This window comes from Papio anubis, chromosome 3 (genome assembly GCF_008728515.1).
Source record: "Papio anubis isolate 15944 chromosome 3, Panubis1.0, whole genome shotgun sequence".
NCBI classification, from domain to species: domain Eukaryota; kingdom Metazoa; phylum Chordata; class Mammalia; order Primates; family Cercopithecidae; genus Papio; species Papio anubis.
Window position 1 is genome coordinate 171,196,682 of NC_044978.1, and position 14,635 is coordinate 171,211,316.

At 39.6% G+C, this 14,635-nt stretch overlaps 1 protein-coding gene across 6 annotated transcripts in view; it reads right to left on the reverse strand.

Annotated features, from left to right (window-relative positions):
• CC2D2A (coiled-coil and C2 domain containing 2A) overlaps positions 1–14,635 on the reverse strand; it is a 136,357-nt gene that overhangs the window by 63,897 nt on the left and 57,825 nt on the right. For all 6 annotated transcript variants that reach the window (XM_009206551.4, XM_009206550.4, XM_009206547.4 and 3 more), the window contains 5 exons: positions 10,092–10,301; positions 9,028–9,134; positions 4,927–5,067; positions 1,247–1,403; positions 185–423 (listed from right to left, as the gene is read on the reverse strand). In XM_009206551.4, the coding sequence (XP_009204815.1) occupies positions 185–423; positions 1,247–1,403; positions 4,927–5,067; positions 9,028–9,134; positions 10,092–10,301 (854 nt within the window). The remainder of the gene's footprint in view (positions 1–184; positions 424–1,246; positions 1,404–4,926; positions 5,068–9,027; positions 9,135–10,091; positions 10,302–14,635) is intronic.

A 14,635-nucleotide genomic window follows, 5' to 3' on the forward strand; every position in this document is an offset into this window, starting at 1 on the left:
GAAATCACCTAAAGTGGGCAAATGTCAGCAATTTCATGTGGTTCAACCTAATATTCATTCAGAGTTGATGATTCTCCTGATGCTAAAGTAGGTCAGTAAGTGTACACTCCCCATAGTGTGCATGTGCCCACATGAACATGGGTATCAGATATCAGCCTCATTTATGGTCAGAGCATCCACTCACCTGGGGCACTGATCACTGGGTGTTACACTTCCCGCCAGGCTTAGCTCTGGAACCAGCGTGGGCTCCCAAGGCCGCCTCCTGCTCTGGGCTGCTCTCTCCCTCACCTCATGCTCTATCACTGCCCGATCAGTGGGCTCCGGAGGGGTGGGCTTCACAAGGTCCTCCTCAGGATGTGGCTCCTCAATCTCATCATCGGGATGATCTTCTGCTGCTTGTTTCCTTTTCTTCTTCTTGGCCCTCTGTTGGGTTTGAGGCAACATGACATCAAACAGGAATTTTGGAATTTCATTTAAGAACACAGTCTTCAGAGCCAGATGGACCTGGATGCAAACCCCAGCCCCATTTCAAACAGATGTGTGTAATCAGGCAGGTCACTAAGCCACCTGACCTCTCTGTGCCTCAGTTTTTTCATCTACAGAATGGAGCCCAGGAAATATCTCCCAGGGCTGTTGAAATGAGACTGTTAAAATGCCTAAAAAGCATTTACCATATAGCCTAGTCCCTAGAAAGGGCTTAAAAAATGGTAAGTATTCATGTGATCATTAATTTTGGTTTTCAAGGCTAAGGACACATCTTGAAATATTAAAATAAGGCATGTAAGCACAATGAGCATTGCAGGTCCACCTGATCTATTATTTGTTGCCCTTGGACTCAGTTTTGTAGGGTCATGTCCATAAAGTTATATAATTTTCTGAAGGAAACTCCAGAGCATCAATCCCTACATTTAATGGAATAATGCATGTAAGATACTCAGCACAATGCTGGACACAAGCATTAGTGATTACTACATTATTACTTAAATAGTCACAGAGTGCTACCATAGCATTCTCTATGGACAAAGCTGACTCTGGTATCAATCAACTGGGTGGCTTTTTAAGCAAATGCATTAGCCAGTCAATTCATTCATCCTTTTATCCCTTAGCCAGGGGACAGGGGAAGAGACAGAGGGAGCCACAGGATACCCTAGTCTGCCAGTCTGGTTTCCCCACTCCTGTACTGGAGGCTGTCCTCCCAGACCCTTCCTGGCCAGCCCTATTCCAGGCTGAGTGTTTGTTTACACACTTGCGCTTTCCTCCAGGCCTTCCACTGGTGTAACGACGTTCTGTACTCTTCCATCTTCTGTGCGTACTCCTCCGTATGCTCTTCCAACAGTTCACTTATTTCAGCTTGAATTTCTGCTTCATATGCTTCTTCATCTGCTTTCTGGTCAACTTTTTCCCTTTAAAATAATTTGTAGTCCCTTGGTTATTTCTGGAAATTAAGAGAGCAATAATAACAGCAAATACTTCTATTGAACTTGCCATGTGCCAGTTCCTCTTCTAAAAATATCACACATGTAAACTCACAATCCTGTGAGGCAGATGCTGTTATTATCCACCTCTTATACATGAGGTGACAGAGGCCCATAGAAGTTAAGTAAGTTGCCCAAGAACACACAGCTGGTGAGTGGAAGGGCTGAATATGAGCCCAACCCCCTGAACACTAAGCAGCCATGCCTCTCAGCGTTAAATGATCTGTGTGGTGTGCTGACACGGGGCCTGTAAGTTCTCAACTGATAGTGGTGGAAATTTCATTACTTATTTTATTACTTCTTCAGGTCTCTGAGGAACTGCTTCATTTTGTTGCTACTGAGTCCCTGAAACCACTTTAAGTTCTAGGGTACATGTGCACAACGTGCAGGTTTGTTACATATGTATACATGTGCCATGTTGGTTTGCTGCACCCATCAACTCGTCATTTACATTAGGTATTTCTCTTAATGCTATCCCTCCCTTAGCCCCTCACCTGCCGACAGGCCCCGGTGTGTGATGTTCCGCGCCCTGTGTCCAAGTGTTCTCATTGTTCAGTTCCCACCTATGAGTGAGAACATGTAGTGTTTGGTTTTCTGTCCTTGTGACAGTTTGCTGAGAACGATGGTGAAACTACTTTTTTGACTTTGGATGGAAGATTTGGGTTTTTCTTTGATGATTTTGCTTACACTCCACCAGGAGATCAGCCCAGTTCTGTTTCCCACAGTGTGTTCTGTAGGACATTAGTTCTGTGAGATGTCCCACCAGGAAAAGATATTGTGTCCGTATCAGTGCTGGATTAAATAAGTGTGAAATGTTCCTTGCTGGTCATCTTTTCAGAGCCCTTAACATGTTGATGAACAGCATGGCTCTCCTGGTGGGCGGCGGCAAATGTGCAGTGACTGCATCCATCCCACCCAGCACTTTGGAGATGGTGCCGAATACTGACTGCACTATTTTCCCCAAAGCAGTTAAGCTTCGTAATCCATTTTACAAAAACCTAGACAAGTGCATAGAGCTGACAAATATTTGCTTATGGACACATGTTGCCTGGAGTTTAAGCAGTTTACAGTCCCCCAAGGCACAAGCTCTTACAGCTCTCTAGGATGACTACCAAATAAATCACTTTGGATGCACAGTGGTACCCAAAATTTATAAACATCGGGGGAATTTGGCCTCAAAATTATGTCCCATCTCTGATATACAGAAAACCATTCACTTTTCTCATTGCTATTCAAAAGCATGAATAAACTTGAATAGTTTGTGTGTGTGGGAAAAACTATGCTTTCTCATAAGGTGGCTAGATGAATCAAGAACGTGAGAAAAGGGTTTTGGAAGATAGCTACTTATCAGGGGAAGGAGTGTTATGACCTCATGAGTAAAATGCCTGTAATTTAGTTTACCCTATAAACTCAAAAAGAAGGAGGGGAGGGATGGAGGGAGAGTTAGCAGCAGGGATGATGGGAGGGAGGGAGAGAGAAAATAATCTGGCAAGGATTTCTGTACTGCTTCTGTGGAAGGCTCAGCCTAGGAGATGGAATTCGAAAGCACAAACACTGCAATTTCTAGGAGACAGCCATTATTTTGTGAGGTAGCATATTTGAATTTGTCAACCAATATTAACTGAGCAGATACTAAGTGGCAGGTGCTCTGGTAGGGACCAGATATACAATGACAATAGGGCCCCTGCTCTCAAAGATCACACAGTCTTAAATACTTGTCCTGAAAACTAACTTTTTTTTTTTCAATTTTATAATTACAGCTAAAGAAAAATCACAATTTGCAGCTATCTTTGGCTGAAATATGGCTGTTTTCAAAGCAATATGTCAGATAACTGCCTAAATTTGTTACTATTGTTAACCAACATTAACTGAGCAGATACTAAGCGGCAGGTGCTCTGGTAGAAACCAGATATACAACAACAACAGGGTCTCTAGTCTCAAAGATCACACAGTCTTATACTTGTCCTGAAAACTACCTTTTTTTTTTTTTCTCGATTTTGTAATTACAGCCAAAGAAAAATCACAATTTGCAGCTATCTTTGGTTGTACTATGGCTGTTTTCAAAGCAATATGTCAGATAACTGCCCAAATTTGTTACTATTTGTGTCAGTATATAGGCACAACACTTATCCAGGTGAAACAATCAGAAAGGGACCAACACCAGCAGCATAGATGCTCTTGCATTAACACATAGAACATGGTTGTGTTGTGATAAACTGTACTCTTAAGCATATATAAAAGTCTAGTGAATTAGGTAGCAGAAATATTATCAAAGCTTACTTTCTCCACACCACAAATGAAGGTCAATTCCAAATGAATTAAAGATGAAATGTGAAAGCTAAAACTATAAAGGTTATAGGAGACAATATCATGGAATATCTACATGACTCAGGGGAAGAATTTCTTAAGAAGCATACAAAAAGCACCAATAGTAAAAGAAAAAACGAACGTATTTTATCTTTTTAAAGTTAAGAATTTCTATCCATCAAAAAGCAACAAAAAGAGAGTAAACAGACAACTAACGAGTAGGAGAGGATATCTGCAATACACGCTACTAACAAATTCCCATGTTATACGCAGAATGCCTCCAAATTACCAAAAAAGATAACAAGATAAATAATCCAGTCCAAAAAGTGACCAAAGCCTTGAACAGACACCTCACAAAAGTGGAAATCCAGATAGTCAGTGCATGTACAAAAAAATGCTCACCTTCATGAGTATTCAGGAAAATATAAATTAAAACATGTCAGCAGGTTGGCAAAATGTTAATTAACACTACCAAGTAATCAGCATGATATGGGTGATATGGACCTATGAGAACCCCCATGAAGGCATGAATCAGCACAACTTCTGGAATATGTTTGGAATCAGCAATGTAAAGTTGAAATGAAATCTTGGGCACATGTACCCTAAAAGACAAGTACAAAAATTCCTACAGAAGTGGTTTCTGTAACAGTTGAAAAATGGAATAAACTCAAATGCCCATCAACGGAAATGGACAAGTTTGGCTATATTTGTATAACGAAGTATTATAAAGCAAAGAAATCTAACTACAGCCATGTGCTGTCAAGTAGATGAATCTCACAAACACAGTACTGAAGAAAAGAAACATGTATATATTCACTAAAGAATACACACAACATACTTTCAGGTATGTAGAAGTCAAATACAAGCAATATTAAACTATATATTCTTAGGGATTGCACATAGTTGGCAAAACTATAAAGACAAGAAAACAATGATCACAAAAGTCCAGGTAGTTGTTATTTTGGGGATTGAGGAGGATGCTATTTGGGAGGGGCTGCTCAGGTACGAAATGTTCTATTTCTTAACCTGGGAAGTGGTTATATGCATATTTATCTGTAATTACTTTTAAAACTGTATCCAAGTTTTATACATTTTTCTTGATGTGTGATATATCCCAATAAAATAATTTTTCAAAAAAGCCTACTTTCTCAAAACAAGTTTCAAGGGAGTATTTGTAAATCTCTGGAACTCTCGAAGGGATTTCATCTCTTTCCAAACTTTTATGATGGTCTTAAGCAATGTTCGATCTTTTTCTTGTTCAGCATCACGGAATTTTCTCGTTTGTCTGCAACATATCATAACACATGAGTATATATTAAAAAGTTAGGTGTGTTTGTTTGCAAAAGAAATTAATAATGCACAGTGATTGTATATTCAATTTGATAGCTACCATATTTTGAAACAAGTACAGAAAACTAAATACAAATGCAAATGTAAAGACAATAGGATGTCAACCTGTTTTGAGAGGTTTACTTGATTTTGTTCTCTTTAGGCAGATCTGACTTTAATTAAGTACTTAAAAAATTCGTATTAAAACTATGCATCCTTCAACAAATAGTCACCTTTGAAGGTAAGAAAATAAAGGCAGTTCTCATGGACTAAATTATTATAAACATAGCAAAGTACACTGCTGTTCTAGTTAGCAACAAATACATTTAAAGTCTTTCTGTGTTAACACAAATCACAAGTTCCACACTGAGGAGATGAAGTATTGTTATTGCATGCCTTGGAGATTTTCAATATTCACTAGATTACCAATATTTTTGGTTTGATCTGAAGAGGCATCATTTGAAAATTCTTTCCTCTTTATTGTATTTAATACCTTACTTTAAGTTCTCTTTATAAATGATAGCTATGTTTAGATCCCAAATGCATTTTATTGCATAATGAGACCATTATTAAATTTTTGAACAAGTGCCTGAGTCATTCCAGAGAATTTAGAAGTGTCTAAGAGACAGAAGATATCTCTGTCCTCAGGGAGTTTATAGTTTAGCTCAGGGGACAGACACATACATAAATGATATCAGTGTGAGGTTTGTCTAAGAAAGTATCATGAGAAACCAAGGATGTAGCATTTCACAAATTAGCACCTCATGACCTCCAGAAGGCAGGCCTAAGTCTGGAGGTTGTACGTGTGATGATTTAGTGGTACAGAGAAATAAGGGGGTCTAGGTTTCTAAGATCAACTGGTAACTGTAGAAAAGGAAGATGGCAGAAAATGATAGTGGTTAGGTAGTCAAGATCTGGGACTCTGGGAAGCCCTTAGAAAAGCAAAAAAGCAACAAACTAGAATAAGAAACATTCTCTTTCAGGAGCAGTAAAACATTGTGGTTAAAGGTGCAGTTGTTGCAACCAGACTACCCAGGTTTGAATCTCAGCTCTACTATTTACTAGCTGGATTGGATAAGCTACTTCCCTTTGCCGGCTCACATCTGTAAAATGGGTATGGTAGGAGTTGACCGCACTGGGTTGTTGGGAGGAGTTAATGAGATAATCCGCATAATGTGCTTAGAACCTTGCCCGATACCAAGCAAGAGGCCCACAAATGTTATCTGTCACCATCAGGTGATCAGTTCGTCTCCTATGCCTTTAGCTGTTATCACCCCTGCTTCAGTTTTAAAAACCACAATATAAAATTATTTTACTAGTTACATGACACCTTCAGGCTTTCTGATATATTTTCTACTTTCTTTTTTAGTACCTAAAAATAATAGTTTCCCAGAAATGCTAAAAAGAGCTCTTAGCAAGAAAAATTTGCATACAAACTAAAGAAGCAGAAAATTACAAAATAATATTTAATTAAAATTTGTGACCAGAGCTGGAGAGGAAGAGGGAAAGGCAATTTTGATTAGGGAGTTGGCAACAGTTTTCTGAAACCTGATGTAGATGGGGTCTAGACCGTGCAGTGGACTCCTGCTCAGAGATGACACTTTGGGAGCCACTGGCATCTGGATGATGTTTAAAGCCAAAAAATGGATTCATTTCAGGAGAAAATGCAATTTTAAACAGGATTAAAAAGAAAACAACAATAACACTTGAGACTCAGAACACGTATCAGCTGGACAAAGGAGAATGATGGTCAAAGAATGATGAGAAGGACAAATGGCTGGAGAGGGACGAGGACACCCAGGAGAGGGTGGTGTATGGAGATGCAGGATGTCCTGACAGGCAATGTGTGGGGATAGTGTCTGCGTTCAAGCACTGAGCAGGCCGAGTGGTTCCATTCCACTTTCCCAGGTGGAGGTCCCCAGGGGCTGTGGCAAGATTTGCTTCAGAGGAAAGGTGGGCACAGGAATGAGACAGGATAAGTTGGAAATGGGAGAGAGTGGAGATAGTATGAATAGCAAATGTTTACCTGGTGTTTGGCCATGAAAGGAAATATAGAGATAAAATGGTAGCTGGATGGGGACTTGGGGTCATAGAATTTTTATGTGTTCAAGACTGAGCACATCTGAGGGCAGAGATCCTACAGAGAGGTTAAGTAAAATGTTCCTATGTTGCATGACTATTCATATTTTCTTCCTTCTATATCCTGGTTCCCGTTCGGAGGACAAGGCATGTAGTCATGATGCTGCTATGGAAAATAAAATGGAAAATGTTTTATGGTGCTGGCCCGGGTTAACTGCAACCAGTGGAGGGCTCAGCAGATGCTTGAGGTGGGGAGTTCTTGGGGGTGGCTGATCAGATCCCAGGGGGCTTGAGGAAATGGGTCCATGTGATGAAACATCCAGCAATAGATCATCTGCTTAGAAATTGTTTTACCACCTAGTGAAAAGTCAGCAAAGGATGGAAATCTCTTTTACTGGGTCAGAAATGCTAAATCTCAAAGGCTTTCATCTCCAGGGGCACAGAATTATTGTAATGGGTCTGCTGTCCATGACTCCGCTGGGTATTGTCTCTAGATCTCACACACAGTTCTGGTGTTTTTCAAATAGTGACTAATAAATACAGTTCCATATAAAATCACATTTGCTTTCAGAATAGCTTTTTGTCACTTTTTTCCTAATGTATGCCAAAACAAAAATTATTCTCACAAGGAGATTGCAATATGTTTTCCTTTTAATATAAAAAATAATTTTTATTTAAAAATATACTCCATACTTTTGCAATTATAGGTTACAAACTTCACTAATTTCTACTTTGCTGGAAGAATTTCCAACTCATAGCTAGACTGTAAAAAGAAAAGTATACATTGAAATGCCTTCATTTATTATTTCCTGTTCTAAGGATTTGTTCTGTGAAAGTACTCATACAAATATAATATTTAGGAATTTTAATTACAGTAGAATTTAAATAATAAAAAACAGAATAGAAATGCAAATACATATCAGTTGAGAATTATACAAACTACAATAAATCTACATAATGCCAGGCTTTAAACCATGATGTAAATCTACATGCACTGTGACAGGAAAATGTCTAAGATGCATTGTATATAAAGAAGCAAGTTGCATATGATTCATGTTGACACCTGCAGATCTGATTCAGTCATTTTAACTGTGGTACAGAAATTCACTGTAAGCCTATACCAAGATGGGTTTACTCTGCTACTGGGTTGTTTCTAGTGGCTTCCTTTTTTTTTTTTTTTTGTCAAGATCTCACTCTTTCACCCAGGCTGGAGTGCAGTGGTACCATCCTAGCTCACTGCAGCCTCAAACTCTTGGGCTCAAATGATTCTCCTTCCTCAGCCTTCGAGTAGTTGGGACTACATGTATGTACTACTATACTCAGCTAATATTTAAAAATTTTTTGTACAGGCTAGTCTCAAACTACTGGCTTCAAACTGTCCTCTCACCTTGGCCTCCCAAAATGCTGGGATTACAGGCATGAGCCATTGTGCCCAGGCTGTCTTACTTTTGAGTGATGCTGTGCATATCTTTGCACATGTCCCCATGTACATGTGCACACATAGCTCCTTAAAGAACATCTTGTATCTGAATCAGAATTGTTGGGTCCAAACTGATGAGCCTCTTCAACACTTTAGGAGCTAGGGCCAAGCTGCTCTCTAAAGTGGTAGCTGTAGCAGTTTTCCCTTACACCTGTAGAGTGACCATTTCCCTCATCCTCATTCACATTACTGGACTTGAAATACTGTGTTAATATGATAGATGTATTTCATTGTTTTATTTGGCATAATTTCACATGTATTCGTTGCATTCAGAAAAAGTACCTGGAAAAATAAACTCTAACAAGTGCACATCTAACAGGGGAAAAAAAGTAGTTACACTTAATAAACTTTACTCACCGAATTTCAGATTTATACTCATTGATGGTTTTTTGGATGGTATCAAGAGACGAATGAGGTTTTTCTGGATCAACACCAGTCTGAACAGCATTTCTTAGAGCTTGGAGCTTAAAAAGATATGGATACAAGTTTTGAGTTACACTCTATTCCCTACTGCAGTGCAAGTGGACCCACCCACTTATCCTGGGCAAAATGGTGCCAGCAGTCTATGAATGGATGTTCAAGCATCCAGCTGTCTCCAGACTTTCACATAAATGAATTATGATGGAGAACTGTTTCATCTGTTCTTGAAGAAACTGGATTAGTAAAGAATAGTGTATGTCCATCCTTGTTCCATAGCCCAGATAATCAAGCTGCTCATGAAAATATTATTTTTATGTGTGTATCTTAGAACCAAGTTTTCTTCCAAAGCTAACAGTGGGTTTGCCTGGGTCCAGGACATACGGTGGTATTCTTATGATACAAAGAAACTATAAAATTGCAGACTCGTAAAACGAGATATTGTGAAGTTATCTCTTCTTTGGGCAGTAAGGTTTTAAAGTCAGGGCATGAGACTAAAATTGCCTATAGTCAAAATTACCCACAAAAATCCCATGGGATAGTGTCACACTGGGAATAAATCCAAATTCATAGCCATTCCTTTGACCATCAGTTGAAACAACTGACTTGTGTTTAAGTGCCACACTATGGGATAATAAATATAAAGATGAGAATGTTTCTAACGATAGATAATTCTCAAGCCACCAATGGTTTCAAGTTCTGAGCTCACGTAAGCAAGTAATAACCACATATCTTCCACCTAACACCCACTTCTGGTGGGTGCTGTAGTGTTTACAGAAAGCCTTCTGTTTAGGGCAAGTGTGTGCCAATAAATTTGTACACATTACATGTATACCAACTCTGTCTTTCCCTTTGTCTCTAGCTGGATAATGCATCACACATCCTAGACAGAGGAAACATGTGAAAGAGGGGCATGAACATTTTGCTGTTAGAAATTTTCATTGTTTGGGCTCATTGGAAGAACCAACTCCATTGACAATCATTATGGAAGAAATCACATGTACCTTATCAGTAAGAAATTTTGCCTTGTTTCTCTGGTGTCTTGCAAGGTACTGGTCATATAACTGGGCCAGCTTGGCTGCCAAAACATGCTCTCGGCTAAAACAGGGATGATGAGTGAAGATTAACCCCGAAATATCAATGTCCAGTTGGAAATTTCCAGGATGGTCTCCAGATCTGATCATATGCTGACTACTGTGAACATACTTTACTGCCTGCCAAGGAGAGCAGAGTGTAGACAGAACACAGTTAAAGCACTTACTAGATAATGATTCTCTAATCCACAATGGGAAAACAGTTAGATGCAAAATACCTTCTATACTGGACCAGTCAGGTGAAAAATGCTTGATTACCTATTTCCAGGTTTTAGAGGCCAGCTCTTTTTTGAATAGTTGAACAGTAAAATGAAAGACTGGGAGTTAGAAAAGAAACCATTTCAATCTTGCTTTCCTAAGTCTTTTAGGTTTTATTACTCGCCCAAGTCGTAGTTCTAATCCTTTTCATGCAGACTATCTTGTTTCTTGGAATCTTGGGTTTTGTAGCTGGTGACCTTGAAATTCTTTGAATGGGAGGAGCATAGATTCTAGTTCAAATCGATCATTATTTGGATCCCGGACATACCCCTTGTATTTACATTTTAAAACATGTGGAGAAGGCTTCCTTTTGTAGACAGCAGCAAGAGACATTTACCTAACTGAGCATCATGCTGGCACTCAGTCTTCATGGGGAGGAGAGATATTGGTTTGCAAAATAAGAGTGGGGGCTGTGCAGCTGAGCCAAGCATGTAGAAAACAAAACAGAAGTATCCAACAGGAATTTCTTGGATCGTTTGCTATATAATGTATCAGATACATCTCTTTGCTTTTCTTCCGTAAAATCTTCAAGATATTTACTTTGATTACTACAGCTACTGTGGGTGGGAGCTCAAGGGTGGAGAGGAGACATCTTGGATTTTGTGCCTTTATTTTTTCTCATTATAAAGACTGACTACAGTAAGGATACGGTGGTTGAGACATCACTTGATCCTTCCTTTTTGCAGAGATGAGCTATTTGTCTAGAAAATGATAATGTATTTATTATTTTAAATGATAATGTGGCATAAGTAAATTATTTACAAATCATGAGCTTAAAGGAAAATTGTAAAAATTCTGATCAGAATGGAAGCTTTTATCTTCCGCAAATTATGGGTAACATGTTCAGCAACTCTTCATTTAATTATTTTGCATGGTATTATGTAAAGATGCTAGATCTGGGCTATGAGCCTTGGATTCTAGGCCTGGCTCTACCTTGAACTGCTCTGAGACCTCGGACAAGTCACTATACATCTCTGGGCCTCTAATTTTTCATATGTAGAAATAGGAGGCTAAGAAAAAAGATTAAATTAGCATTTTGTAGATCACTAGGTATCATATCAGGCATTTCACATGCATTATCTCATTTACTCAACAAAGATTAATGGATGTGTACAGTGTGGTAGAGCCTGTCTTTAAGCAGCAATCAATTTAGAAGGGAAAACAGCCCTAGGATCTAAAAGCATGAAGTCTGGGATGTGTAGATGGAGGTAGGGAAGCCCAGCCCAGAAGAGTGGATTCCAGCATTAAAATCTTATGATTATAAGATTTGAACAGTTTGTTTTATTTTAAAAAGGCCCTTGTAAAACTGGAATGTGTTTACCAATATTTTAGGCTCAAATCAGGATGAATTAACTATACTGCAGTACTTTCTGGAATATACTGTATTTCCCAAATCTTCATTAGCCCACATTACAATAATTGCTGGTGGTCTCTGCTTTTTGCTTAGCCCAACCAAGTAAAAAAGCTTCCAGGACTCGTTGCAGCCACTGGGCTAGACTGCTCAAAAGACCACAACTCCCATACTATTAGAGAGAAAGACCTCTAGTTCCTTGTCTCTTCGTTGTATCTGTTCCCTTTCTTATATATTGAGAACTATTATGAACGCAGTAGCAACAATTTCTTTCAAGAATCTTCACTTGGATTTATAGGAGGAAAAACAACTGGGACATGGATCATCTTCCATTGGTCTTTTGCATCTTATGAAAGCCCTGGGTGGCCTTTAAGAGATCAGATCTGGTCATTAATTTAACCTACACTTCAGACTGCAACAATGGAGGGCCATTTTTTTTTTTCTCTTTCATTCAGGTAAAAGTATTCAGTTATAAACTGCATTAATATTAGAAGTTTTTAATCTCCATGTCACCACCCTTTTATAATCCACATTACCTGGATTAATTAAAAATTTCCACCTCACAAATATATGTACAACTAGACTTCAAACCACAGACATAATGGAAAATTCCTCTCTAATTGCTTTGCAGCTGCTCGTTCTTGCCTTGCCTTGCCTCTTACCTATGCGGTTCCAGAGTTAATGGGATCACTCAGGGTGTGGCTCTCATACACTTCTTGGTATGAGTAAATAACATGGGTAGAGTGGTTCTATTTACTTGTAATGTAACTTAAGTCACCTGTACTTTGCACCGCCTGCCACAAATCTGCATTAGCCTAAGTTCCAAAACTTGCTAGTGGTCTCTGCCTTAGGCTTAGCTCAACCAAGTATAATGGTGTTTCAGGACACTTAGTAGTCATTGGGCTAACCGGATCAAAAGACCCCAACTCTCTTCCTATTAGGGAGAAAGACACCTAGTTCCTTGTCCTTTTTTTTTGTTGCATCTGTTTTCCTTTCTTATTTATTGACAACTATCATAAACACAGTAGCAACAATTACTCCCAAGGAGGGATAATATTTAGAGTATATTTTAACTTTAAAATTCATTTGATTTTTTAGTCTTCAACTGAAAACCGAAACTCTAAGAGTTGAGTATGGATTATCTATTGATGTTCTCAGCATGTGCAGAGATGCATACCAAAGGAGAAAAAAAAATTTAAAACTGTACAGAAGACCAGGCGCAGTGGCTCACGCCTGTAATCTCAGCCCTTTGGGAGGCCAAGGCGGGTGGTTCACGAGGTCACGAGTTCAAGACCAGCCTGGCCAAGATGGTGAAACCCCGTCTCTACTAAAAATACGAAAGTTAGCTGGATGTGGTGGCAGATGCCTGTAATCCCAGCTACTCGGGAGACTGAGGCAGAGAATTGCTTGAACTCAGGAGGCGAAGGTTGCAGTGAGCCGAGATTGCGCCACTGTGCTCCAGCCTGGGCAACAGAGTGAGGCCCTGTCTCAAAACAACAACAACAAAAATGTACAGAAAATTAATAATCATTGGTAAGTTTACAATGCAAGTTTCTACATTTGCCCTGAGAAAATAATAGCAGCAAAGTCTGGGTCCACCTCAGAGCCTGCAGTAGATTCTAGAATTATTATTCTGGTCTTCCCTGGGAAGCCTTCTCATTTCCCATCTTCTGGAAACACGCCATGTTTCCTGGACATGAGGTTAGTGCATAATAATCCACTTGCCACTGACTAGAGTTTATTTTTTGGAATCGATAATGTGAACCGTGGGGAGAAATATGATTCTTTCCTTCTGGAGTTGTTAAGCTTAGGCTATCAAAGGACACATCCCCTAATATGTAGAGACTTCTGTCCTGCCTGCAATTGCAGAGAATGAGGCCCGCTAGTATTCAAGACGAACCAGAGAAAAGAGAGGTGGAAGAGAGGCCTGCTGGCATCAAATCCCTGGTCCTAGCCCCTGAGATCTTGTTTCCTAAAGGTCCTCTTTCATTTTATGATTTATTCCCAGATCCTTTCCAGTTTTTTGAGCCACTAAGTTCCCTCTTTGCTTAAGCTAGTTTGCAGTGGGTTTCTGTCATGTGCAACCAAGAGAGTCCTGTGTAGTGCAGTGCTTAGAATGCAGGAGATTAACAATGCTTTGGTGAAAAACTGGTGAGAATAATGATGGGAAAGTGACACTTTTATCTAGTAGTACCTGTGCAGGAGCTTGGAATCATGACACAGTCCTCCAGTGGGTATGCAGTTCTGAAAAAGGGGGGCTCCTGCATGTTGCAGGGGCTTTAACACTTGCTTCCATTTCTGTCTTTCCAGCCAAGGCACGAAGTCTCTCTATGGCCAAGCTAAGGTTGCTCCCTCTGTATTCCCAGAATTTAGCACAGCTAAGAATATGGTAGACTTTTAGTTAAAGATGGAAGTAATAAAAAGGGAAGGAAGGAAGGAAGGACAAAGGAAGGAGAGAAAGAAGAGGGATGTTTGTACTGCTTTTCAACAACTTTTGTTTTTTTTGAGATGGAGTTTTGCTCTTATCACCCAGGCTGGAGTGCAAAGGCATGTTCTCTGCTCACTGCAACCTTTGCCTTCCAGGTTCAAGCAATCTCCTGCCTCAGGCTTCTGAGTAGCTGAGATTACACCCACCCACCACCCCTGCCTAATTTTTGTATTTTTAGTACAGACAGAGTTTCACCATGTTGGCCAGGCTTGTCTTGAACTCCTGATCTCAGGTGATCTGCCCACCTCGGCCTCCCAAAGTGCTGGGATTACAGGTGTGAGCCACTGCGCTGGGCCTGCTTTTCAACAACTTTAACCCTACTTTGCTATCGTGATTAGGCAAACTGTATTTTATATT